Genomic DNA, 26,262 nt, shown 5'->3' with positions numbered 1-26,262 from the left:
CTTACACATTTGGGCCCCTAAATTGCCAGGGCAGTATAACTACGCCACAAGTGACCCCATTTTGGAAAGAAGACACCCCAAGGTATTCCGTGAGGGGCACGGCGAGTTCCTAGAATTTTTTATTTTTTGTCACAAGTTAGCGGAAAATGATGATTTTTCTTTTTTTTTCTTTTTTCCTTACAAAGTCTCATATTCCACTAACTTGCGACAAAAAATAAAAAATTCTAGGAACTCGCCATGCCCCTCACGGAATACCTTGGGGTGTCTTCTTTCCAAAATGGGGTCACTTGTGGGGTAGTTATACTGCCCTGGCAATTTAGGGGCCCAAATGTGTGAGAAGAACTTTGCAATCAAAATGTGTAAAAAATGCCCTGCAAAATCCGAAAGGTGCACTTTGGAATATGTGCCCCTTTGCCCACCTTGGCAGCAAAAAAGTGTGACACATCTGGTATCGCCGTACTCAGGAGAAGTTGGGGAATGTGTTTTGGGGTGTCATTTTACATATACCCATGCTGGGTGACAAAAATATCTTGGTCAAATGCCAACTTTGTATAAAAAAATGGGAAAATGGGAATATCTTTTGCCAAGATATTTCTCTCACCCAGCATGGGTATATGTAAAATGATACCCCAAAACACATTCCCCAATTTCTCCTGAGTACGGCGATACCAGATGTGTGACACTTTTTTGATGCCAAGGTGGGCAAAGGGGCACATATTCCAAAGTGCACCTTTCGGATTTCACCGGCCATTTTTTACACATTTTGATTGCAAAGTACTTCTCACACATTTGGGCCCCTAAATCGCAGGTGTGGTGACCGTATTTCGTTACTTAAAAAGAGGGAATTGTTTTGGATTTGAACGTTAAATAGTTTACAACCTAATGGCCTGAATATCGATTACAGGTATGGAGGGGGAGTTTGAGGTGGGAAGGGTGCCCTCTTATGTGCTGCCAGAGATGTACACAAATATTTCCTCCTGCGGAGGACATGTTTATTGACAAAAATATTCTATAAAAAATGTAAATTTTATAAGAACCAATAATAGAAATATAATAGAAATGTGTAAAACAAGGTTATTATAACATTTTGGGAGTCACTTGTATCACTAATACTGTATATCATTTCAGATGCACTGGAATTTCGGAAGACACGAAGGATTAATGATCAACCTAGAAGGTGGATGAAGAGCCCACTAAGTATCTGTTTGTTTGTACAAGCTTATAATTTTGTCCCTGTGGAGATGTGCGGTTGTCCCGATTGCATATTAAAAGGAATAAGTTGTAATGCGCAATTAGAGTGCTGATTGCCCTAATGTCAACCTTTTTTTTTCCCTGGGTTATCATTAGAGGAGAACCCTCTAGGTCACGCGGTGCAGCAAGTTTGTGACCGATGGTGCTGATCGCATTAACGTGCTGTCAGCATCGCGGTCATACATAGAGGTTGGTTCCGGATCTTGGAAAAGTGGGGACCCTCCCCTTGGCTGCTTATAGGTGGAAAATATCCACTGTGACCAACTATATAACTCTGCGTATGGCCAGCATTAAATATAGTAATTAAGAGAGATACTGGCCACACTCCCTGAAGCAACATGGTGGCTAGAGACAATATGATGGCACTGCGCATGCGCTCCCTCACCCTAGCGGCGGAACACATGACGCGATGTAAGTTACTACTATGCGCTTGTGACGCCACTCCAGAGCGACATCTCCAGCTGATATGGTGCCGCTCTGATGCAACATATGCGACCGGGTCATGCGCACTGACACAGAGGAGACGCGCTGAACGGCGTGATAGTATACGTGGGCTACATCACTTTTCTAGGTATTTGTTCATTAACACACCCCTGTGCACAATTAATGTTACATGAATAATTATGGATTAATCATGAACAGCTGTCAATACCTATGGTTTTTAGACTGTAACATATGATTGCCAGCTATATCATGCACTTTATACACTGCCAGCACTTGTCACTTTAATAATGATTGCCATGATGTTCATTTTGTAACACTATTTATAACTTTTTGTACTGTTATTCATCAAATATTGATTACACAATTGTATAATTGATTTAATTGGTCCACTGATATATGTTTGCTCTGCACTTTTTGTCATTGCTTGAGAAAGGCTCATGTAGAGCCGAAACGTTGCTTTTTTTGCTGCCACCACATGGGTGATTAAATTTACTTGCTTTACCGAAGATACCGTCTGGAGTGCTGTCCAATTTTTTCCAATATATATAATATATATATATATATATATATATCTTTTTGATGACACATTCCCTTTTGTATTTTAAGCAAGTTTTTTATTTTCATGTTTTACATTTTCAAAACAATAAAAAAAGGAAAAGGGCCTGAAGCTAAAGTTTTGGCACTCTGCATGGTTGGTACCTAGTAGCACCCCATTTGGCATGTATCACAGCTCGTGGTCGCTTTTTGTAGCCAGTCAAGAGTTTCTTTTAATCCTTGTTCGAGGGATTTTCATTCATTCAGAGGAGATCTGACTGCAATTCAGCAAATATGTAACAGTTTTCATCTGGATGACTCTCTCCACATTTGCCAGGTTGTGGCCGGATCTCCGCCGGTCCCATTATAGTTAATATTGGCGAATCCAGACATAGGGAACCAAATTTTTTAATCAAACCTCTCAAGTTGGAAAGCATGTCATCTAGGGATAAGATTTTGATAATTGTGCCAGAGACACAAAACAGTATGAAGCAATATACAAAAACTATTGTCACATTGCTATTTTTTAAGTTTTAGTTATTCCTCCATTTTTTGTTGAGAGGGTACTAAACAGAGGGCAGCACAGGTGTGAACCTACAGCATTGAGGGGACAGAGAGTACAAACTATACATCCAGCACACAGGGGGAAATATAGTCATATAGTGGCCAGAAATAGTATTATTGCTCATGTACACACTGTAGTATTGTTTCATGCAATGTTTGTTGAATAGTTAGGTACACTTTAAAGGTGCCACTTCCTGCTAACTGTTGACCATTGTGTTTGTAATATGATTATATGGCACTTAGCAACATAGCCTTTGTTGAAATTATGCACCATTTTCTATATTTCACATATTTCAAGTATATTCCAAATCATCTCTAGTGCAAATGCAGTATGTCTGAATGGAGGAGACATCACATGGAGGTGATTTGCCTGGTCACATGACTATTCATCAGCGGCCATTTTATGGACAGCACAAAAGACTTTGTAACCAATGGAGTATACTTTATAAAATATAGAAAATGGTGCAGAATAGCAACAAAGGCTATATTAGTAAGTGCCATACAATCTTCTCACAAATCTATTGGTCAACAGTAACCAGAAGGAGGCCAACCCCTTTAAGTTTCTCCCTGTGGAGACCACCAAGAAAGCATAGAGAGTCATATAAACCAGGCAATGGTACCTGGGAAAAGGGAAATATAAATGACATCTTTTCCAGATGCTCTTCTATTGGATAGCCACTCTATAAATAAATGTCTGGCCACATAAGCCAAAAGCAGAATCTTTGCTATAACACACAAGACACCTATCTGCAGACAGCTCAGGGTTTTTGCTTCTCATAAGTGATAAGCCTTTGATGTGGGTTCTGCTTATACTATTTTTTTTTTATCTTGTGAGTACAATAAACAATGCAATAGGAACTGAAAAAAGGGCAATGTCTTTTGTGTTCTGTTTGATTTTAATGAATTATGCTTACAATTTTATGATTCATGAGTATAATAAAAAAATTTGGCAAAAAAAGTAGGTGTAAGGCTTATACATTTGTAAGGTAACTGGTCATCAAATAGACTCTGATAGCAAAAGGCAAATGCATCTACCTCATGGTCACAAAGGTGTTTGTCTTCAAGAGGGACAGAGGATTTTATGCAACTGCCCATCAGAGTGGTAAAGACAAACTATTTTACTAAATTAAGAGATGAACTTCCTCCTATTTGCTTCCTCATATCGTGTGACCTGAAAATGGGCGATCGTGATTTAAGATTCAAGAAAAAACACATGTATAAAATTATTCAAAATAAACAGCCCCACTAAAAATGCTAATAAGAAAAGAGTATGCCTTTTTTTTTTTTTACATGCTATTAAAAATGCTGAAAAAAAGTTTAGATGTGCCTAGAGACTTGGTGATTACTATAATAGAGTATTCCCTATAGACATTTCAATTTTGCCAAACCAGACAGATAGTCCCCAATCTCTGCAATTACATCTTTAATACCTAAACCTATTTCCCCCCAGTGATGAGTGTTGCCAGAAGCATATGGGAAACACTTATCTCCCCAGTTAAAATAAGGGACATTCAGTCATAATAAGAACTGATAATAAGTACTTCTTGTTCATACATATAGGTTACATAGAAGTTGGAATTTTTCCTATCTAAAAAAAAAATTGTGAATCATCTCAAATTTGTGGTAGAATCTAATTTAGAATCTGTTATATTCACTATGGAGCAAATTCTTTCAATGATTTGTAGCTGTTATCTTTTACAGGTATTTTTCAGGGGAATCACAGTAAATGCCATACGAGGCTTTCCAATGAGTGCTGCAATGTTTTTGACCTATGAACTTTCATTACGAGCCCTGAAGACAAGCAAGGAATCAAATTAAACACCTTTTCAAGAAAGTTATATTTTTAAGTTTGATTTTGTTTCTTTTTGACATTACATTTCTTCAATCTATTGTTATTATAACATATGACTTGTGTAATTAAAAAGAGGATAATTAGAGTCTGCTCTGTTGTTAATAGCCGCATGAAAAGTCATACTACTTACCACAAAGATAAAAGATAGTGAAAAGGAAAAGAAGCCTTTGAGCTGCTGCGTAACATAAATGAGGTCAAGATTTTAATCAAACTCCTGCCGTTTGTGTCATGAGATATCAGAAGTGTACGATGCTATTGTTCCATTTCATTGTGTACTGCCAAAACGACTACATTTGTGAAATGTGTGGGCTAATACTTTTTTGCATCATTTGTTTTTGCTCCTTATTTGATGTTTCGAAGAGGATGGTCTGAGAATACTGTTCTTCACCAATAATTCCAGAAAGGTTTTGTTGCTGAGCTGCTTGACCAGATATTCACATGAGCATATCAGATACAACTGCATTGTAACAAAATGATTAATTTGTATCAAAAGGCTATATGTATTTTATAATTAGTCAGGATTACAGTAAATCCAAGAGTTTTCTGGGAGGAACACACTCATGACCTATTTTTAGGACAGGCCATTAATGTTTGGTCAATCTCTGATACCTGGACCTGTTAGGAGAATTAAAAAGACTGTGACTGTGTATGTATGTGATTGGACCCCCTGGAAAGGCTATCAATGTTTTAATCTTAGAAAACCCCTTGACGAAAGACATAGGGATCTTGGTTCCTACTCTCACATTCGCATTTTGGGTGGATCTGTCATGGATCAGCAAAAATGAATACGAATACAACTGCATGCATCTGTCATTAACGGATCAGTTTGTATTATCTGTAACATAGCCAAGACGGATCCATCATTAACTCCACTGAAAGTCAATGGAAGACTGATCAGTTTTCTATTGTGCCAGAGGAAACTGATCCGTCCAGATTGACTTACATTGTGTGCCAGGACGGATCCGTTTGGCTCAGTTTTATCAAGTGGACAGCAAGACGCTGCAGGCAGCGTTTTGGTGTCCGCCTCCAGAGTGGAATGGAGACTGAACGGAGGCAAACTGATGCATTCTGAGCGGATCCTTTTTAAATTCAGAATGCATTAGGGCAAAACTGATCCGTTTTGGACCTCTTGTGAGAGCCCATTACAGATCTCACAAACAGAAAGTCAAAAACGCGAGTGTGAAAGTAAGAATGCAGATTTTAAAAACATTTCCATGTCTTTTAGATCAAAGATTTTGTAATACAGGAACATAGTCCAAAATAAGAGAAAAAAGGCAGGACAACTTGAGTTAAGGTGTACATATATTATGAAAAAAGCTTTTGATTTGACAGTGATGTATCAAAGATTTTGCTTGGTAGGGGTTTGAATGCTGAGACTTACCAATGAGAAGAGGGAAGCGCCCCTTACTGCAGGAGATGGAATCAAGATAGGCTCATAGATAGAGATGAGCAAATAGAAGTTGATGAAGTGGAATTCGATCCGAATTTCAGGAAAAATCAGATTTGCACTGAATCCGAATTTCCTCGTGCTTTGTGGTAATGAATCACATTTTTTCCTAAAATAGCTGCTGCACGTGTTAGGACATGGAGCAAAGAACTCTGGGAATGAGGGATTGCCCACAATGATTAGCAGCCAGCCAGCCCCTGTGATGTCACAGCCCTATAAATAGCCTCAGCCATTTTAGATTCTGCCATTTTCCAGTGTACTTGGTGCAGGGAGAGATCTCATGAGGCGCTAGGGATAGTGCTAGGAAAGACTTTATTGTGCTGAAAAAATTATTTAGAAGATTAGTCAAGGTGTCGGGAAAGGATAGGGAGGCATCATCTACACTATAAAAGGAGAACAGGGGGCAATAGGAGAGTGTACAGTCGTGGCCAAAAGTTTTGAGAATTACATAAATATTGGAAATTGGAAAAGTTGCTGCTTAAGTTTTTATAATAGCAATTTGCATATACTCCAGTATGTTATGAAGAGTGATCAGATGAATTGCATAGTCCTTCTTTGCCATGAAAAATTAACTGAATCCCCCAAAAAAACTTTCCACTGCATTTCATTGCTGTCATTAAAGGACCTGCTGAGATCATTTCAGTAATCGTCTTGTTAACTCAGGTGAGAATGTTGACGAGCACAAGGCTGGAGATCATTATGTCAGGCTGATTGGGTTAAAATGGCAGACTTGACCTGTTAAAAGGAGGGTGATGCTTGAAATCATTGTTCTTCCATTGTTAACCATGGTGACCTGCAAAGAAACGCGTGCAGCCATCATTGTGTTGCATAAAAATGGCTTCACAGGCAAGGATATTGTGGCTACTAAGATTGCACCTCAATCAACAATTTATAGGATCATCAAGAACTTCAAGGAAAGAGGTTCAATTCTTGTTAACCCCTTAAGGACCAGGCTCATTTTCACCTTAAGGACCAGGCCATTTTTTGCAAATCTGACCAGTGTCACTTTAAGTGCTCATAACTTTAAAACGCTTCGACTTACCCAGGCCGTTCTGAGATTGTTTTTTCGTCACATATTGTACTTCATGACACTGCTAAAATTGGGTCAAAAAAGTTAATTTTTTTGCATAAATAAATACATTTTTTACCAAAATTTTTTAAAAATTAGCAAATTTCTAAGTTTCAGTTTCTCTACTTCTGTAATACATAGTAATACCCCCAAAAATTGTGATGACTTTACATTCCCCATATGTCTACTTCATGTTTGTAGCATTTTGGGAATGATATTTTATTTTTTGGGGATGTTACAAGGCTTAGAAGTTTAGAAGCAAATTTTGAAATTTTTGAGAAATCTTCAGAATCCCACTTTTTATGGACCAGTTCAGGTTTGCAGTCATATTGTGAGGCTTAGATAATAGAAACCTCCCAAAAATGACCCCATTCTAGAAACTACACCCCTCAAGGTATACAAAACTGTTTTTTCAAACTTTATTAACCCTTTAGGTCTTCCACAAGAGTTGATGGCAGATGGAGAAACAATTTTGAAATTTCTATTTTTAGGAAAATTTTCCAATATAATCAATTTTTTCCAGGAGTAAAACAAGGGTTAACTGCCAAACAACACTCAAAATGGGTTGCCCTGATTCTGTAGTTTGCAGAAACACCCCATATGTGGTCGTAAACTACTGTTTGGCCGAACGGTAGCACATAGAAGGAGGGGAATACCATATGGGTTTTGGAAGGCAGATTTTGCAGGACTGGTTTTGTTTATACCATGTCCCATTTGAAGCCCCCTGTTGCACCCCTAGAATAGAAATTTCAAAAAAGTGACTCCATCTAAGAAAGTACACCCCTCAAGGTATTCAAAACTGGGTTTACAAACTTTGTTAACCCTTTAGGTCTTCCACAAGAGTTAATGGCAGATGGAGAAACAATTTTGAAATTTCTATTTTTTGGAAAATTTTCCAATATAATCAATTTTTTCCAGGAGTAAAACAAGGGTTAACTGCCAAACAACACTCAAAATGGGTTGCCCTGATTCTGTAGTTTACAGAAACACCCCATATGTGGTCGTAAACTACTATTTGGCCGAACGGGAGCACATAGAAGGAGGGGAACACCATATGGGTTTTGGAAGGCAGATTTTGCTGGACTGGTTTTGTTTATACCATGTCCCATTTGAAGCCCCCTGTTGCACCCCTAGAATAGAAATTTCAAAAAAGTGACTCCATCTAAGAAAGTACACCCCTCAAGGTATTCAAAACTGGGTTTACAAACTTTGTTAACCCTTTAGGTGTTCCACAAGAGTTAATGGCAGATGGAGAAACAATTTTGAAATTTCTATTTTTTGGAAAATTTTCCAATATAATCAATTTTTTTCAGGAGTAAAACAAGGGTTAACTGCCAAACAACACTTAAAATGGGTTGCCCTGATTCTGTAGTTTGCAAAAACACCCCAAATGTGGTCGTAAACTACTGTTTGGCCGAACGGTAGCACATAGAAGGAGGGGAACACCATATGGGTTTTGGAAGGCAGATTTTGCAGGACTGGTTTTGTTTATACCATGTCCCATTTGAAGCCCCCTGTTGCACCCCTAGAATAGAAATTTCAAAAAAGTGACTCCATCTAAGAAAGTACACCCCTCAAGGTATTCAAAACTGGGTTTACAAACTTTGTTAACCCTTTAGGTGTTCCACAAGAGTTAATGGCAGATGGAGAAACAATTTTGAAATTTCTATTTTTTGGAAAATTTTCCAATATAATCAGTTTTTTCCAGGAGTAAAACAAGGGTTAACTGCCAAACAAAACTCAAAATGGGTTGCCCTGATTCTGTAGTTTGCAAAAACACCCCAAATGTGGTCGTAAACTACTGTTTGGCTAAACGGCAGGACATAGAAGAAGGGGAACGCCATACGGTTTTTGGAAGGCAGATTTTGCTGGACTGGTTTATTTACACCATGTACCCTTTCAAGCCCCCTGATGCACCCCTAGAGTAGAAACTCCATAAAAGTGACCCCATCTAGGAAACTACGGGATAAGGTGGTTGTTGTTTTGGGACAATTTTTGGGGTAAATTAGATTTTTGGTTGCTCTATATTACTCTTTTTTGAGGCAATGTAACAAAAAAATTTAATTCTAAAATTGTTTCTACATTCGCTATTTAGTTTTGTGGAACACCTAAAGGGTTAACATAGTTTGTAAAGTAATTTTTGAATACCTTGAGGGGTGTAGTTTCTTAGATGGGGTCACTTTTTTGGAGTTTCTAGTCTAGGCTACATCAGGGGGGGCTTCTAATGGGACATGGTGTAAAAAAAAAAAACTGTCCATCAAAATCTGCCTTCCAGAAACCGTATGGAGTTCCCTTCGTTCTATGCCCTGCCGTGCGGCTATATAGCCATTTACGACCACATATGGGGTGTTTCTGCAAACTACAGAATTGGGGCAATAAATGTTTAGTTTTGTTTGGCTGTTAACCCTTGCTTTATTACCGGCAAAATGGATTTAAATTTAAATTTTGCCCAAAAATAGGTGTTTTGGCACCGTTTTTATTTTATATTTTTAACACCGTTCATCCGAGGCGTTTGGTAAAAAGTTATTTTTATAGCGACTACTTTTACGCACGCGACGATGCCCAATATGTATGGCTCTCAGACTTTGGAGACACTAAGCAGGCATCCTAAAACTGCGGCCCTCCAGATGTTGTAAAACTACAATTCCCACCATGCCCTGATGATGGCTGTAGGTTGTCTGGGCATGCTGGGAGTTATAGTTTTACAACATCTGGAGGGCCGCAGTTTGAGGATGCCTGCACTAAAACTAATATTTTTTGGGGAAAGAAAAATTGTTTTCGTGTCTCCAAAGTCTGAGAGCCATAGTGTTTTATGTTCTCTAGTGAACTGTTGGGGATTATAAAAATTTAGTACTCCATGGAAGTGTGATACTCCCTGAAGCAATCGATAATGCAGAGGCCCGGATGATCGGGGCACGTGTCACATTGAGTTGTGGTGTCCTTCCGTATCCCCCTCTTGTGACACACTCTGCACTTTTTTTGGGTTCGTCCCTTCTTTCCAGTATGGGGGACCACACCTGGAAAGTGTTGGCCAGGGACGATCCGGGCGCCTCCAGTTCCCGAGGTACTCCGGCCTGCTCTTTCCCGGTCCGAAAAGATCAGGTCTTTGAGGACTGCCTCATAGAATTGGAGGAATGTCCCTGTGCTGCCAGCGCTTCGGGATAGTACAAAAGAGTTGTACATGGCAACCTGCACCATGTAGACTGCAACTTTTTTGTACCATGCCCGGGTTTTGCGCATGGCGTTATATGGCGTGAGGACTTGATCAGAGAGATCAACTCCTCCCATATACCGATTGTAGTCGACGATACAATCGGGCTTGAGGACCGTTGCCGCGGTACCTCGCACAGGGACTGGGGTGGTGCTGTTACCGTGGATTGTGGACATCATAAGGACATCCCTCTTGTCCTTATACCTGACCAGCAACAGGTTTCCACTGGTAAGTGCACGGGTCTCACCCCTGGGGATAGGTACCTGGAGGGGGTAGGCAGGGAGGCCGCGTTGATTTTTCCGCACGGTCCCACAAGCGAACGTGGATCTGGCGGCAAGGGACCTGAACAAGGGAATGCTGGTATAAAAGTTGTCCACGTACAAGTGGTAACCCTTATCCAGCAGTGGGTACATAAGGTCCCACACGAGTTTCCCGCTAACACCCAGAGTGGGGGGGACATTCTGGTGGTTGAATACGGGAATCTCGCCCCTCGTACACACGAAATTTGTAAGTGTACCCTGAGGTACTCTCACAAATTTTGTATAGCTTCACGCCATACCTCGCCCGCTTTGTGGGAATGTATTGGCGGAAACTGAGTCTCCCCTTGAACGCAACGAGAGACTCATCAACCGCGACCTCCCTTCCAGGTACGTAGGCCTGCTGAAATGTGGCCCCAAAGTGATCGATGACCGGCCGTATCTTGTACAGCCGGTCATAGGCAGGATCACCTCGGGGTGGACATGCTGCATTATCGGAATAATGCAGACATTTCCGGATGGCCTCAAACCGGTGACGTATCATGACCATACTGTACAGTGGGGTCTGGTACAGGACGTCCCCACTCCAGTATTGCCTGACACTGGGTTTTTGGACTAGACCCATATGCAGCACGAGGCCCCAAAATGTCCTCATCTCGGCTGCACTGACCGGCGTCCAGCCACCGGGTCTAGCCAAAACTGAGCCTGGGTTTTGAGCGACGAACTGTTGGGCGTACAGATTCGTCTGCTCCACCATCAAATTCACCAGTGGGTTACTGGAAAAAAAACTAAAAAAGTCTATTTCAGTAAACCCCACTGTGGGAATCTGGATTCCAGGATTGCCAGCGAAATCCGGAATCTCAGGCTCAAAGTCCACTGGGGGACACCAGCTAAGTTCATCGGCAGGGGGCTCCGGTGAACTTATTTGGTGGGCCGGGAAACCAGTACGAACCCCAGGGCGGCTCGTACTAGGGTGGGCCACAGGATCCCTAGCATGTGTGGCCCCTGGCTCCGCCTGGCGGCGTCTCCGCTGCCTTGGTGGCTCATCGTCATCCGATGATGATGAGGAGGATGCGGATGACAATGCGGGGGGGGGGCAAGTAGCAGGGGGGGTCTGGGGTCTGAAAGTTGAAAAAAAAAAAAAGTTTGGAATAAATGTGCTTTTTTTTTTTTTTTTTTTTTCTAACTTTTCCCTTCTATCCCTGCCTAAAGGTGCCTCTCCCTCACTGACCCTAACCTACCTGGGTGGCGATGGGTGCAGGAGGGTGATGGATGCCGATTTAGGGGGACACAGGAGCTGGTGCTGGACGATGCTGCACGGTCAGGGTGCTGGACAGGAAGAGGAGGAGAGAGAGGAGCGCAGGAAGTTTGAATCTCGCGCCTCTCTCCCCTGCACCAATCAGCACCCTGGACAGCGGCGTTCAGCACCAGGGCCAGCTCCGCCTCTGCAAATCCTCGGACTGCGATTGGTGGTGTAAAATTACGCCACAGATCGCAGTCTTTTTCCGGTTCATCGGGTCACAGGACACCCGAATGGACCGGAAACGCAGAAAACCGCAGGTCTGAATTGACCTGCGGTTTTCTGCGATCGCCGATACGGGGGGGTCCAATGACCCCCCCCCCCGCGTTGTTACGGGATGCCGGCTGAATGATTTCAGCCGAAATCCCGTTTCGATTAACCCCCGCGGCGCCGGAATTCAGATTTTAAGTCAGGACGTACCGGTACGTCCTCGGTCCTTAAGGACTCGGGAAATAGGGCGTACCGGTACGTCCTCGGTCCTTAAGGGGTTAAGAGGGCTTCAGGGAGTCCAAGAAAGTCCAGCAAGCACCAGGATCATCTCCTAAAGAGGATTCAGCTGCGGGATCGGAGTGCCACCAGTGCAGAGCTTGCTCAGGAATGGTAGCAGGCAGGTGTGAGCGCATATGCACGCACAGTGAGGCAAATACTTTTGGAAGATGGCCTGGTGTCAAGAAGGGCAGCAAAGAAGCCACTTCTCTCCAAAAAAAAACACCAGGGACAGATTGATCTTCTGCAGAAAATATGGTGAATGGGCTGCCTCAGGACTTGGAGAAAGTCATATTCTCCAATGAAGCCTCTTTCCGATTGTTTGGGGCATCAGGAAAAAGGCTTGTCTGGAGAAGAAAAGGTGAGCGCTACCATCAGTCCTGTGTCATGCCAACAGTAAAGCATCCTGAGACCATTCATGTGTGGGGTTGCTTCTCATCCAAGGGAATGGGCTCACTCAAAATTTTGCCCAAAAACACAGCCATGAATAAAGAATGGTACCAAAACACTCTCCAACAGCAACTTCTTCCAACAATCCAACAACAGATTGGTGAAGAACAATGCATTTTCCAGCACGATGGAGCCCCGTGCCTTAAGGCAAAAGTGATAACTAAGTGGCTCGGGGACCAAAACGTTGACATTTTGGGTCCATGGCCTGGAAACTCTCCAGATCTTAATCCTATTGAGAACTTGTTGTCAATCCTCAAGAGGCGGGTGGACAAACAAAAACCCACTAATTCTGACAAACTCCAAGAAGTGATTATGAAAGAATGGGTTGCTATTAGAGTTGAGCGGACACCTGGATGTTCGGGTTCGAGAAGTTTGGCCGAACTTCCCGAAAATGTTCGGGTTCGGGATCCGTACCCGATCCGAACTTCATCCCGAACCCGAACCCCATTGAAGTCAATGGGGACCCGAACTTTTTGGCACTAAAAAGGCTGTAAAACAGCCCAGGAAAGGGCTAGAGGGCTGCAACATGTAGGTAAATCCCCTGCAAACAAATGTGGATAGGGAAATGAATTAAAATAAAAATTAACCAAAATTAATTGGAGAGAGGTCCCATAGCAGAGAATCTGGCTTCACGTCACCCACCACTGGAACAGTCCATTCTCAGATATTTAGGCCCCGGCACCCAGGCAGAGGAGAGAGGTCCCGTAACAGAGAATCTGTCTTCATGTCAGCAGAGAATCAGTCTGCATGTCATAGCAGAGAATCAGGCTTCACGTCAGCCACCACTGCAACAGTCCATTTTCATAAATTTAGGCCAAGCACCCAGGCAGAGGAGAGAGGTTCCGTAACACAGAATCTGGCTTCATGTCACCAGAGAATCAGTCTTCATGTCATAGCAGAGAATCAGGCTTCACGTCACCCACCACTGTAACAGTCCATTTTCATAAATTTAGTCCCAGCACCCAGGCAGAGGAGAGAGGTCCCGTAACAGACAATCTGGCTTCATGTCATAGCAGAGAATCAGGCTTCACGTCACCCACCACTGTAACAGTCCATTTTCATAAATTTAGGCCCAGCGCCCAGGCAGAGGAGAGAGGTCCCGTAACAGACAATCTGGCTTCATGTCAGCAGAGAATCAGTCTTCATGTCATAGCAGAGAATCAGGCTACACGTCACCCACCACTGTAACAGTCCATTTTCATAAATTTAGGCCAAGCACCCAGGCAGAGGAGAGAGGTTCCGTAACACAGAATCTGGCTTCATGTCACCAGAGAATCAGTCTTCATGTCATAGCAGAGAATCAGGCTTCACGTCACCCACCACTGTAACAGTCCATTTTCATAAATTTAGTCCCAGCACCCAGGCAGAGGAGAGAGGTCCCGTAACAGACAATCTGGCTTCATGTCAGCAGAGAATCGGTCTTCATGTCATAGCAGAGAATCAGGCTTCACGTCACCCACCACTGTAACAGTCCATTTTCATAAATTTAGGCCCAGCGCCCAGGCAGAGGAGAGAGGTCCCGTAACAGACAATCTGGCTTCATGTCAGCAGAGAATCAGTCTTCATGTCATAGCAGAGAATCAGGCTACACGTCACCCACCACTGTAACAGTCCATTTTCATAAATTTAGGCCCAGCACCCAGGCAGAGGAGAGAGGTCCCGTAACAGACAATCTGGCTTCATGTCAGCAGAGAATCAGTCTTCATGTCATAGCAGAGAATCAGGCTTCACGTCACCCACCACTGTAACAGTCCATTTTCATAAATTTAGGCCCAGCACCCAGGCAGAGGAGAGAGGTCCCGTAACAGACAATCTGGCTTCATGTCGGCAGAGAATCAGTCTGCATGTCCTAGCAGAGAATCAGGCTTCACGTCACCCAACATTGGAACAGTCCATTGGCATATATTTAGGCCCCGGCACCCAGACAGAGGAGATGTTCATTCAACTTTGGGTAGCCTCGCAATATAATGGCAAAATAAAAATAGGATTGAATGAGGAAGTGCCCTGGAGTCCAATAATATATGGTTAAGGGGAGGTAGTTAATGTCTAATCTGCACAAGGGATGGACAGGTCCTGTGGGATCCATGCCTGGTTCATTTTTATGAACGTCAGCTTGTCCACATTGGCTGTAGACAGGCGGCTGCGTTTGTCTGTAATGACGCCCCCTGCCGTGCTGAATACACGTTCAGACAAAACGCTGGCCGCCGGGCAGGCCAGCACCTCCAAGGCATAAAAGGCTAGCTCTGGCCACGTGGACAATTTAGAGACCCAGAAGTTGAATGGGGCCGGACCATCAGTCAGTACGTGGAGGGGTGTGCACACATACTGTTCCACCATGTTAGTGAAATGTTGCCTCCTGCCAACACGTTGCGTATCAGGTGGTGGTGCAGTTAGCTGTGGCGTGTTGACAAAAGTTTTCCACATCTCTGCCATGCTAACCCTGCCTTGGCCTTGGGCTTCCACTTGTTCCCCTGTGACATTTGGGAATGCTCTCAGTGGCGCGTCTACCAACGTGCGCTTGTACTCGCGCATCTTCCTATCATGCTCCAGTGCAGGAAGTAAGGTGGGCACATTGTCTTTGTAGCGTGGATCCAGCAGGGTGGCAACCCAGTAGTCCGCACACGTTAAAATGTAGGCAACTCTGCTGTCACTGGACAGGCAGGCACTGCAGCATGTAGTCGCTCATGTGTGCCAGGATGCCCAGGGGTAAGGACAAGCTGTCCTCTGTGGGAGGCGTATCGTCATCGTCCTGCCTTTCCCCCCAGCCACGCACCAGTGCGTTGGGTGCCACCCCGCTGTGACCATGCTTCATCCTCATCCTCCTCCACCTCCTCCTCATCCTCGTCCTCCTCGTCCTCCAGTAGTGGGCCCTGGCTGGCCACATTTGTTCCTGGCCTCTGCTGTTGCAAAAAACCTCCCTCTAAGTCACTTCGAAGAGACTGGCCTGAAAGTGCTAAAAATTACCCCTCTTCCTCCTCCTCCTCCTCCTCCTCCTGGGCCACCTCCTCTTCCATCATCGCCCTAAGTGTTTTCTCAAGGAGACATAGAAGTGGTATTGTAATGCTGATAACGGCGTCATCGCCACTGCCCATGTTGGTGGAGTACTCGAAACAGCGCAACAGGGCACACAGGTCTCACATGGAGGCCCAGTCATTGGTGGTGAAGTGGTGCTGTTCCGCAGTGCGACTGACCCGTGCATGCTGCAGCTGAAACTCCACTATGGCCTGCTGCTGCTCGCACAGTCTGTCCAGCATGTGCAAGGTGGAGTTCCACCTGGTGGGCACGTCGCATATGAGGCGGTGAGCGGGAAGGCCGAAGTTACGCTGTAGCGCAGACAGGCGAGCAGCGGCAGGATGTGAACGCCGGAAGCGCGAACAGACGGCCCGCACTTTATGCAGCAGCTCTGACATGTCGGGGTAGTTGTGAATGAACTTCTGCACCACCAAATTCAGCACATGCGCCAGGCAAGGGATGTGCGTCAAACCGGCTAGTACCAGAGCTGCAACGAGATTTCGCCCATTATCGCACACCACCAGGCCGGGCTTGAGGCTCACCGGCAGCAACCACTCGTCGGTCTGTTGTTCTATACCCCGCCACAACTCCTGTGCGGTGTGGGGCCTGTCCCCCAAACATATGAGTTTCAGAATGGCCTGCTGACGTTTACCCCGGGCTGTGCTGAAGTTGGTGGTGAAGGTGTGTGGCTGACTGGATGAGCAGGTGGAAGAAGAGGAGGAGGAAGCCGAGAAGGAGGAGGTGGCAACAGGAGGCAAAGAATGTTGCCCTGCGATCCTTGGCGGCGGAAGGACGTGCGCCAAACAGCTCTCCGCCTGGGGCCCAGCTGCCACTACATTTACCCAGTGTGCAGTTAGGGAGATATAGCGTCCCTGGCCATGCTTACTGGTCCACGTATCTGTGGTTAGGTGGACCTTGCTACAGATGGCGTTGCGCAGTGCACACTTGATTTTATCGGATACTTGGTTGTGCAGGGAAGGCATGGCTCTCTTGGAGAAGTAGTGGCGGCTGGGAACAAAATACTGTGGGACAGCAAGCGACATGAGCTGTTTGAAGCTGTCTGTGTCCACCAGCCTAAATGACAGCATTTCATAGGCCAGTAGTTTAGAAATGCTGGCATTCAGGGCCAGGGATTGAGGGTGGCTAGGTGGGAATTTACGCTTTCTCTCAAATGTTTGCGAGATGGAGAGCTGAACGCTGCCGTGTGACATGGTTGAGACGCTTGGAAGAGGCCGAGGCGGCAGTAGCAGAAGAGGCCGAGGCGGCAGCAGCAGAAGAGGTAGCAGGGGGAGCCTGAGCGACTTCCTTGTTTTTAAGGTGTTTACTCCACTGCAGTTCATGCTTTGCATGCAGGTGCCTGGTCATGCAGGTTGTGCTAAGGTTCAGAACGTTAATGCCTCGCTTCAGGCTCTGATGGCACAGCGTGCAAACCACTCGGGTCTTGTCGTCAGCACATTGTTTGAAGAAGTGCCATGCCAGGGAACTCCTTGAAGCTGCCTTTGGGGTGCTCGGTCCAAGATGGCGGCGGTCAGTAGCAGGCGGAGTCTCTTGGCGGCGGGTGTTCTGCTTTTGCCCACTGCTCCCTCTTTTGCTACACTGTTGGCTCGGTCTCACCACTGCCTCTTCCTCCGAACTGTGAAAGTCAGTGGCACGACCTTCATTCCATGTGGGGTCTAGGACTTCATCGTCCCCTGCATCGTCTTCAACCCAGTCTTGATCCCTGACCTCCTGTTCAGTCTGCACACTGCAGAAAAACGCAGCAGTTGGCACCTGTGTTTCGTCATCATCAGAGACATGCTGAGGTGGTATTCCCATGTCCTCATCATCAGGAAACATAAGTGGTTGTGCGTCAGTGCATTCTATGTGTTTCACCGCTGGGGAAGGGCTAGGTGGACGCCCTTGGGAAACCCTGCCAGCAGAGTCTTCAAACAGCATAAGAGACTGCTGCATAACTTGAGGCTGAGACAGTTTCCCTGGTATGCATGGGGGTGATGTGACAGACTGATGGGGTTGGTTTTCAGGCGCCATCTGTGCGCTTTCTGCAGAAGACTGGGTGGGAGATAATGTGAACGTGCTGGATCCACTGTCGGCCACCCAATTGACTAATGCCTGTACCTGCTCAGGCCTTACCATCCTTAGAACGGCATTGGGCCCCACCATATATCGCTGTAAATTTTGGCGGCTACTGGGACCTGAGGTAGTTGGTACACTAGGACGTGTGGATGTGGCAGAAGGGCCACGTCCTCTCCCAGCACCAGAGGGTCCACTAACACCACCACGACCGTGTCCACGTCCGCGTCCCTTACTAGATGTTTTCCTCATTGTTATGGTTCACCACAACAACAAAAATATTATTTGGCCCAATGTATTGTATTCAAATTCAGCGGGATATAAATTTGAGGCCTAATATTTAGGCGCTGGGTGACCTGTATGGATTTACTGACAGAATTAGACTTGGAAATGCACAGTAGCGTGTGTGTGAAGTTATTCTGAATGACCCTATGTGCACCTTGAATATTATATAACCTTTTAGGGATAGATTTCAAATAGCTCTGATATAGCAGAAACCACTAAATTATGAAATTGCTAAATTGGGAATTGTATTTCAACCCAGAACAAAAAATGTGCTTTGGCGGACACTAAATAACTTGCCCATCCACAACAGGACAGCGGTAACGACAGATTTAGCGGGATATAAATTTGAGGCCTACTATTTATGCGCTGGGTGACCGGTATGGATTTAGTGACATAATTAGACTTGGAAATGCACAGTAGCGTGTGTGTGAAGTTATTCTGAATGACCCTATGTGCACCTTGAATATTATATACCCTTTTAGGGATAGATTTCAAATAGCTCTGATATAGCAGAAACCACTAAATTATGAAATTGCTAAATTGGGAATTGTATTTCAACCCAGAACAAAAAAATGTGCTTTGGCGAACACTAAATAACTTGCCCATCCACAACAGGACAGCGGTAACGACAGATTTAGCGGGATATAAATTTGAGGCCTACTATTTAGGCGCTGGGTGACCGGTATGGATTTAGTGACAGAATTAGACTTGGAAATGCACAGTAGCGTGTGTGTGAAGTTATTCTGAATGACCCTATGTGCACCTTGAATATTATATACCCTTTAGGGATAGATTTCAAATAGCTCTGATATAGCAGAAACCACTAAATTATGAAATTGCTAAATTGGGAATTGTATTTCAACCCAGAACAAAAAATGTGCTTTGACGGACACTAAATAACTTTCCCAGCCACAACAGGACAGCGGTAACGAGAGATTTAGCGGGATATAAATTTGAGGCCTAGTATTTAGGCGCTGGGTGACCGGTATGGATTTACTAACAGAATTAGACTTGGAAATGCACAGTATCGTGTGTGTGAAGTTATTCTGAATGACCCTATGTGCACCTTGAATATGATATACCCTTTTAGGGATAGATTTCAAATAGCTCTGATATAGCAGAAACCACTAAATTATGAAATTGCTAAATTGGGAATTGTATTTCAACCCAGAACAAAAAATGTGCTTTGACGGACACTAAATAACTTTCCCAGCCACAACAGGACAGCGGTAACGAGAGATTTAGCGGGATATAAATTTGAGGCCTAGTATTTAGGCGCTGGGTGACCGGTATGGATTTACTAACAGAATTAGACTTGGAAATGCACAGTAGCGTGTGTATGAAGTTATTCTGAATGACCCTATGTGCACCTTGAATATTATATACCCTTTTAGGGATAGATTTCAAATAGCTCTGATATAGCAGAAACCACTAAATTATGAAATTGCTAAATTGGGAATTGTATTTCAACCCTGAACAAAAAATGTGCTTTGACGGACACTAAATAACTTGCCCAGCCACAACAGTACAGCGGTAACGACAGATTTAGCGGGATATAAATTTGAGGCCTAGTATTTAGGCGCTGGGTGACCGGTATGGATTTAGTGACAGAATTAGACTGGGATATGGCCAAAAAATAACCACACTATTGCTGGTTAAATGCACTTGGTGACGGGCGCAGCTTGCCCCTGATGTAGTATATGGCCAAAAATGAACAGACTATTGCTGGTTAAATGCACTTGGTGTCACAGCTTGACCAACCACACTACTGAGGGTTAGGCTACTTTCACACTAGCGTTCGGCTAGCGTTCGATCGGATCCGTTCTGAACGGATCCGATCATAATAATGCAGACGGAGGCTCCGTTCAGTACGGATCCGTCTGCATTATTTTAGCAAAAAAAAGCTAAGTGTGAAAATAGCCTCGTACGGATCCGTCCAGACTTTCAATGTAAAGTCAATGGGGGACGGATCCGCTTGAAGATTGAGCCACATTGTGGCATCTTCAAACGGATCCGTCCCCATTGACTTACATTGAAAGTCTGGACGGATCCGCACGCCTCCGCACGGCCAGGCGGACACCCGAACGCTGCAAGCAGCGTTCAGCTGTCCGCCTGTCCGTGCGGAGGCGAGCGGAGCGGAGGCTGAACGCCGCCAGACTGATGCAGTCTGAGCGGATCCGCCTCCATTCAGACTGCATCAGGGCTGGACGGCTGCATTCGGGTCCGCTCGTGAGCTCCTTCAAACGGAGCTCACGAACGGAAACCCGAACGCTAGTGTGAAAGTAGCCTTAAATGCACTTGGTGACGGGCGCAGCTTGCCCCTGATGTAGTATATGGCCAAAAAATGAACAGACTATTGCTGGTTAAATGCACTTGGTGACGGGCGCAGCTTGCCCCTGATTTAGTATATGGCCAAAAAATGAACAGACTATTGCTGGTTAAATGCACTTGGTGTGACAGCTTGACCAACCACACTACTGAGGGTTAAATGCACTTGGTGACGGGCGCAGCTTGCCCCTGATGTAGTATATGGCCAAAAAATGAACAGACTATTGCTGGTTAAATGCACTTGGTGACGGGCGCAGCTTGCCCCTGATTTAGTATATGGCCAAAAAATGAACAGACTATTGCTGGTTAAATGCACTTGGTGTGATAGCTTGACCAACCACACTACTAAGGGGTTAAATGCACTTGGTGACGGGCGCAGCTTGCCCCTGATGTAGTATATGGCCAAAAAATGAACAGACTATTGCTGGTTAAATGCACTTGGTTTGACAGCTTGACCAACCACACTACTGAGGGTTAAATGCACTTGGTGACGGGCGCAGCTTGCCCCTGATGTAGTATATGGCCAAAAAATGAACAGACTATTGCTGGTTAAATGCACTTGGTGACAACTTGCCCCTGATGTAGTATATGGCCAAAAAATAAACAGACTACTGCTGGTTAAATGCACTTGGAGTGACAGCTTCACCCTGATGTAGGCTTTAGCCAAAAAACAACCACATCATTGAGGGTTAAATGCACTTGGTGACAGGTGCAGCTTGCCCCTGATGTAGTATATGGCCAAAAAATAAACAGACTATTGCTGGTTAAATGCACTTGGTGTGACAGCTTCACCCTGATGTAGGCTTTAGCCAAAAAACAACCACACCATTGAGGGTTAAATGCACTTAGTCGCAGCTTGTGCTGGCGCACCACAAGACACAAAATGGCCGCCGATCACCCCAGAAAAATGTGACTGACAAACGGTCTGGGTAGCCTAAAAACAGTGAGCAATTGAATTTCAGCAGCTAAATGATGCACAGCTGCAGATCGATCAATAATCAAGTCCTTTGGAGGAGTTAATCTGCCTAATCTCACCCTACTGTCGCAGCCGCAACCTCTCCCTACGCTAATCAGAGCAGAGTGACGGGCGGCGCTATGTGACTCCAGCTTAAATAGAGGCTGGGTCACATGGTGCTCTGGCCAATCACAGCCATGCCAATAGTAGGCATGGCTGTGATGGCCTCTTGGGGCAAGTAGTATGACGCTTGTTGATTGGCTGCTTTGCAGCCTTTCAAAAAGCGCCAAGAAAGCGTCACAAAAGCGCCAAGAAAGCGACGAACACCGAACCCGAACCCGGACTTTTACGAAAATGTCCGGGTTCGGGTCCGTGTCACGGACACCCCAAAATTCGGTACGAACCCGAACTATACAGTTCGAGTTCGCTCATCCCTAGTCACCTCCCATCTTGTAAAGTTTCCCCCCTTACATATACTAATGTGCCACAAACAGGAAGTTAATATCACCAACCATTCCCATTTTATTAAGGTGTATCCATATAAATGGCCCACCCTGTATTTTTCGCCATTCTAATGTGTTTGATCCAATATCCTTTGCCCATTTTTCCTCACTATTAAACCTAACAATCTTACTCAACCCCTTCCTTATTATCCTATAAACTTGAGAGATAGACACCCTAGTTGTCGTGTAATGGTGATAAAATATTCCCGATTTTGTGTAGCTTCGAATGCATGTTTTAACTGGTGATATCTAAACCGACTCTAAGTTTATTCCACAGCATAATTCTTCTAGTGCTCTTATTTCCCCATTCTTAACTAACTGTGATACATAAATAATACCATGCTTTTCCCAATATTTATATCCTGTGATTAATTGAAACTCTAATATTACTGTTACACCACAAAGGGGAATAGTGTGAAGTATTGACGATTCACAGTTTACCTTTTATGTTTCCCCAGGACAAATCCATTATTCTGCATATTGGGCATTTTTTCCCTTTACTTTTAATAAAGCCCATCTCCAATATACTAAATATATTATATTTTGGCCCATTAAAGCCCCTTTCTAAATATTATTTTATATTATTTTCCCCAGATTTTAACCACTGAATTTGAGAGGTTAAATAATATCCCTGAAAGAAAGGAACTGATAACCCTCCATCCTCTATCCGCTATTTTTGTTTTAATCGCACCCTTTTTCTTCCCCAGATTAGGTCATTCAGCAGCCGTTCCAGACACCTAAAGAATCGATCCTCTATCCAAACTGGGCAGGCCGCAAAAATATACAAAATATGGGGGAGTAACACCATTTTTATTAATGCTATTCTGTCAGCCTGCCCTATTGATAGCTTTTGCCACACACTAACTTTATTTTTACATCTAGTCAACAAAGGGAAAACATTCAGTCTTGTAAACTCAAGGATATTGGTGCTCAACTTTACACCCAGATATCCCAGAGATTCCGTTGGTTTTAGTACCCTAATTTCTAGGGACATCTGTGGGGTTGCCTGGTCTAACGGTAGCAATACTGATTTGGCCCAATTGATTTTATATCCCGAAAAATTCACTAAACTTATTTATTAATTCCATAAGGTGAGACAACTGGGATGTTGGATTCTCCCAAAAAAAAATATATATATTGTCCGCGTACATGCTAATCTTATCCGAGATCCCCTTCATACCAAAACCTTTAATCCCTTCATCCGATCTGATTTTGGCTGCCTGCGGTTCAATAAATAAGGCAAACAATAATTGGGAGAGAGGACCATCCCTGTCTTGTTCCTCTAAACAGCTCCATTTGTTCCGACCATACTCCATTTATGTTAATTCTAGCTTTGGGATGCTTATATAGAATCTGGACCCACTTAATAAAGTATTGGCCTAGATTCATCCTATGCATAATTTTCAAGAGGTATTCCCACTCCACCCTGTCAAACGCCTTCTTGGCATCTAATGACAGGATGGAGCGGGAGCCCCCCCCCCCCTCGTCAATCTGCATGTTATGAACCCAGTTTAATCTGGATGTATTAGCCTGTCAATGACTCCCTTTAATCTATTAGCAAATATTTTAGCACAGATTTTGTAATCTGTATTTAAAAGAGAGATCGGGCGATCTCTCTTTCATCTTTACCCTTTTTTAACATTAATATAATTACAGCTTCGGATAAAGATGAAGGGAGTTCACCTGTCTGGTAGGTCTTATTTAAGACCTGTAATAACATTGGCAGGAAAATATCTCCATACTCGCGGTATATTTCGAACGGGAGCCCTGGAGAGGAATTTACCTGAATGGTCTTAACAACCTCCAGTAATTCCTTTAAATCTGTAGGTCGATTCAATGTTTTGCATTCCTCTTCTGTTAATTTGGGTAGATTGACATTCTCCAGGAACTTTTCGACATCTCCATCCTGCTGTTTTTTATTATTTGTATATATGATTTTAGCAAGCCTGCTACAAGAGTGACTGATACCTATGAGACAGGTGAAACCCCATCAGAGTGGCCTGGCTCCAGGGGGAGGCCAGAACCCTTGGAACCCGAGGCCGAAGGGCCAGCGGTAGGGGTGACTGCAACTTTGGTGGAAGGGGGGGGGGGGACAACCCCACTGAATGTAATGGTGGGAGATGTAGAGGACTTGCCTCCGGGGCCTGAGCTGGCCGACCTTAATGTCTCTGGGGATACTTTTGGTACTGCACAACACCGAGACCCAACCCTATCCCGAGCTTGGGGAAATGTATTAATTGTAGATGCTGAAGCACAACAACCAGGGGCAGAGTCAGTGTTTTCCCGTTTTATGGTTCATTAGGATATGTTGTATCCAACTGCGGGGTTAACATATTGAACAGTTAGTGGTGCCCCAGGCTTATTGCAAACTTGTGTTAGAGTTAGCCCACCAACATGTTCTCGGGGGGCATCTGGGAATGCAGAAAACACAGGACCTGATATTACAACGGTTTTACTGGCCCAGTTTGTTAAGGGTACTTTCACACTTGCTGCAGAGGATTCCTGCCGGATCCGGCAATCCGGAAGCAAACCGATGGCATTTGTCAGACACATACGGATGCAGATCCGAATGACAAATGCATTGAAATACCGGATCCGTCTCTCCGGTGTCCTCCGGGAAAACTGATTCGGTATATATTTTTTTCCACAGATTTAAAGGTCTTCGCATGCGCGGACCAGAATAACGGATCTGTCAATGCAGCAATTTTAATGCCAAATCCGACACTAATACAATTAAATGGAAATTAATGCCGGATCCAGCATTCTGACAAGTGTTCAGGATTTTTGGCCAGAGAGAAAAATACAGCATGCTGCGGTATTTTCTCTGGCCAAGAAAAAATAAAAGGGACTGAACTGATGCATCCTGATGCATACTGAATGGATTGCTCTCCATTCAGAATGCATTAGGATAAAGCTGATCAGTTTTTTTTCCGGTATTGAGCCCCTGTGAAGAAACTCAATGCCAGAAAAGAAAACCGCTAGTGTGAAAGTACACTTAGGCTGAGTTCACACAGGTGAGATTTCCACGCGGGTGCAATGCGGGAGGTGAACGCATTGCACCCGCACTGAATCTGGACCCATTCATTTCTATGGGGCTGTGCACATGAGCTGTGATTTTCACACATCACTTATGCGTTGCGTGAAAATCGCAGCATGCTCTATATTGTGCGTTTATCACGCAACGCAGGCCCCATAGAATTGAATAGGGCTGAGTGAAAATCGCAAGCATCCGCAATCAAGTGCGGATGCGGAGCGATTTTCACGCATGGTTGCTAGGTGACAGTCTATTCACTGTATTATTTTCCCTTATAACATGGTTATAAGGGAAAATAATAGCATTCTTTAATACAGAATGCATAGTAGGTAGTCAATAGAGGGTTAAAAAATTAAAAATAATTAACTCACCTTCTCCTCTTGATCACATAGCTGCCGGTCTCTTCTTACTTCTTTAATCATGAGCTTCCGGCTAAAGGACCTGTGGTAACATCAGATCACATGGTCCAATCACATGATCCATCACCGTGATAAAAACTGAACAACGGAACGTAATCGCATTTAAAACTGACTGCAATTGGGTACCTACTCGCGCGGGTTTGCCGCAACGCATCCGGACCTTTTCCGGACACGCTTGTGTGAACTCAGCCTTAGGCCCCTTTCACACGAGCGAGTTTTCCACGCAGGTGCAATGCGTGACGTGAACGCATAGCACCAGCACTGAATCCTGACCCATTCATTTCAATGGGTCTGTGTACATGAGAGTTGTTCTTCACGCATCAGTTCTGCGTTGCGTGAAAATCGCAGCATCTTCTATATTCTGCGTTTTTCATTCAACCCTGGCTCCATAGAATTGAATGGGGCTGTGTGAAAAACGCATTGCATCCGCAAGCAAGAGCTAATGGGAATGTTCTCCCAAGTGGGGCTACCTAAAGAGGTTCTGACTGACCAGGGGACCCCTTTTATGTCTAAAGTCAAGAGGGAGCTCTGTAAGTTGCTGCACATCAAACAGTTACAGATGTTTTACCATCCGCAAATGGACGGTCTGGTTAAATGTAGGGATGAGCGAACCCGAACTGTATAGTTCGGGTTTGTACCGAATTTTGGGGTGTCCGTGACACGGACCCGAACCCGGACATTTTCGCAAAAGTCCGGGTTCAGGTTCGGTGTTCGTCGCTTTCTTGGCGCTTTTTGAAAGGCTGCAAAGCAGCCAATCAACAAGCGTCATACTACTTGCCCCAAGAGGCCGT

The 26,262-nt window shown here is 44.4% G+C and overlaps 1 protein-coding gene across 3 annotated transcripts in view; it reads left to right on the top strand.

The window, feature by feature from the left end:
• Positions 1-5,266, top strand: part of LOC122922766 (solute carrier family 25 member 48-like) — a 29,027-nt gene extending 23,761 nt beyond the window's left edge. For all 3 annotated transcript variants that reach the window (XR_006387189.1, XM_044273488.1, XM_044273487.1), the window contains exon 3: positions 4,495-5,266. Coding sequence is in view for 2 of the 3 variants with exons in the window: in XM_044273487.1 (XP_044129422.1) it covers positions 4,495-4,611 (117 nt within the window). In the remaining variant the exon portion in view is untranslated. The remainder of the gene's footprint in view (positions 1-4,494) is intronic.
• The last annotated feature ends 20,996 nt before the right edge of the window (positions 5,267-26,262 follow it).

Source organism: Bufo gargarizans, unplaced genomic scaffold (genome assembly GCF_014858855.1).
Source record: "Bufo gargarizans isolate SCDJY-AF-19 unplaced genomic scaffold, ASM1485885v1 fragScaff_scaffold_695_pilon, whole genome shotgun sequence".
Classification (NCBI taxonomy): domain Eukaryota; kingdom Metazoa; phylum Chordata; class Amphibia; order Anura; family Bufonidae; genus Bufo; species Bufo gargarizans.
The sequence above is the reverse complement of the archived record's forward strand: the minus strand, read 5'-3'. Positions and strand labels throughout refer to the sequence as shown.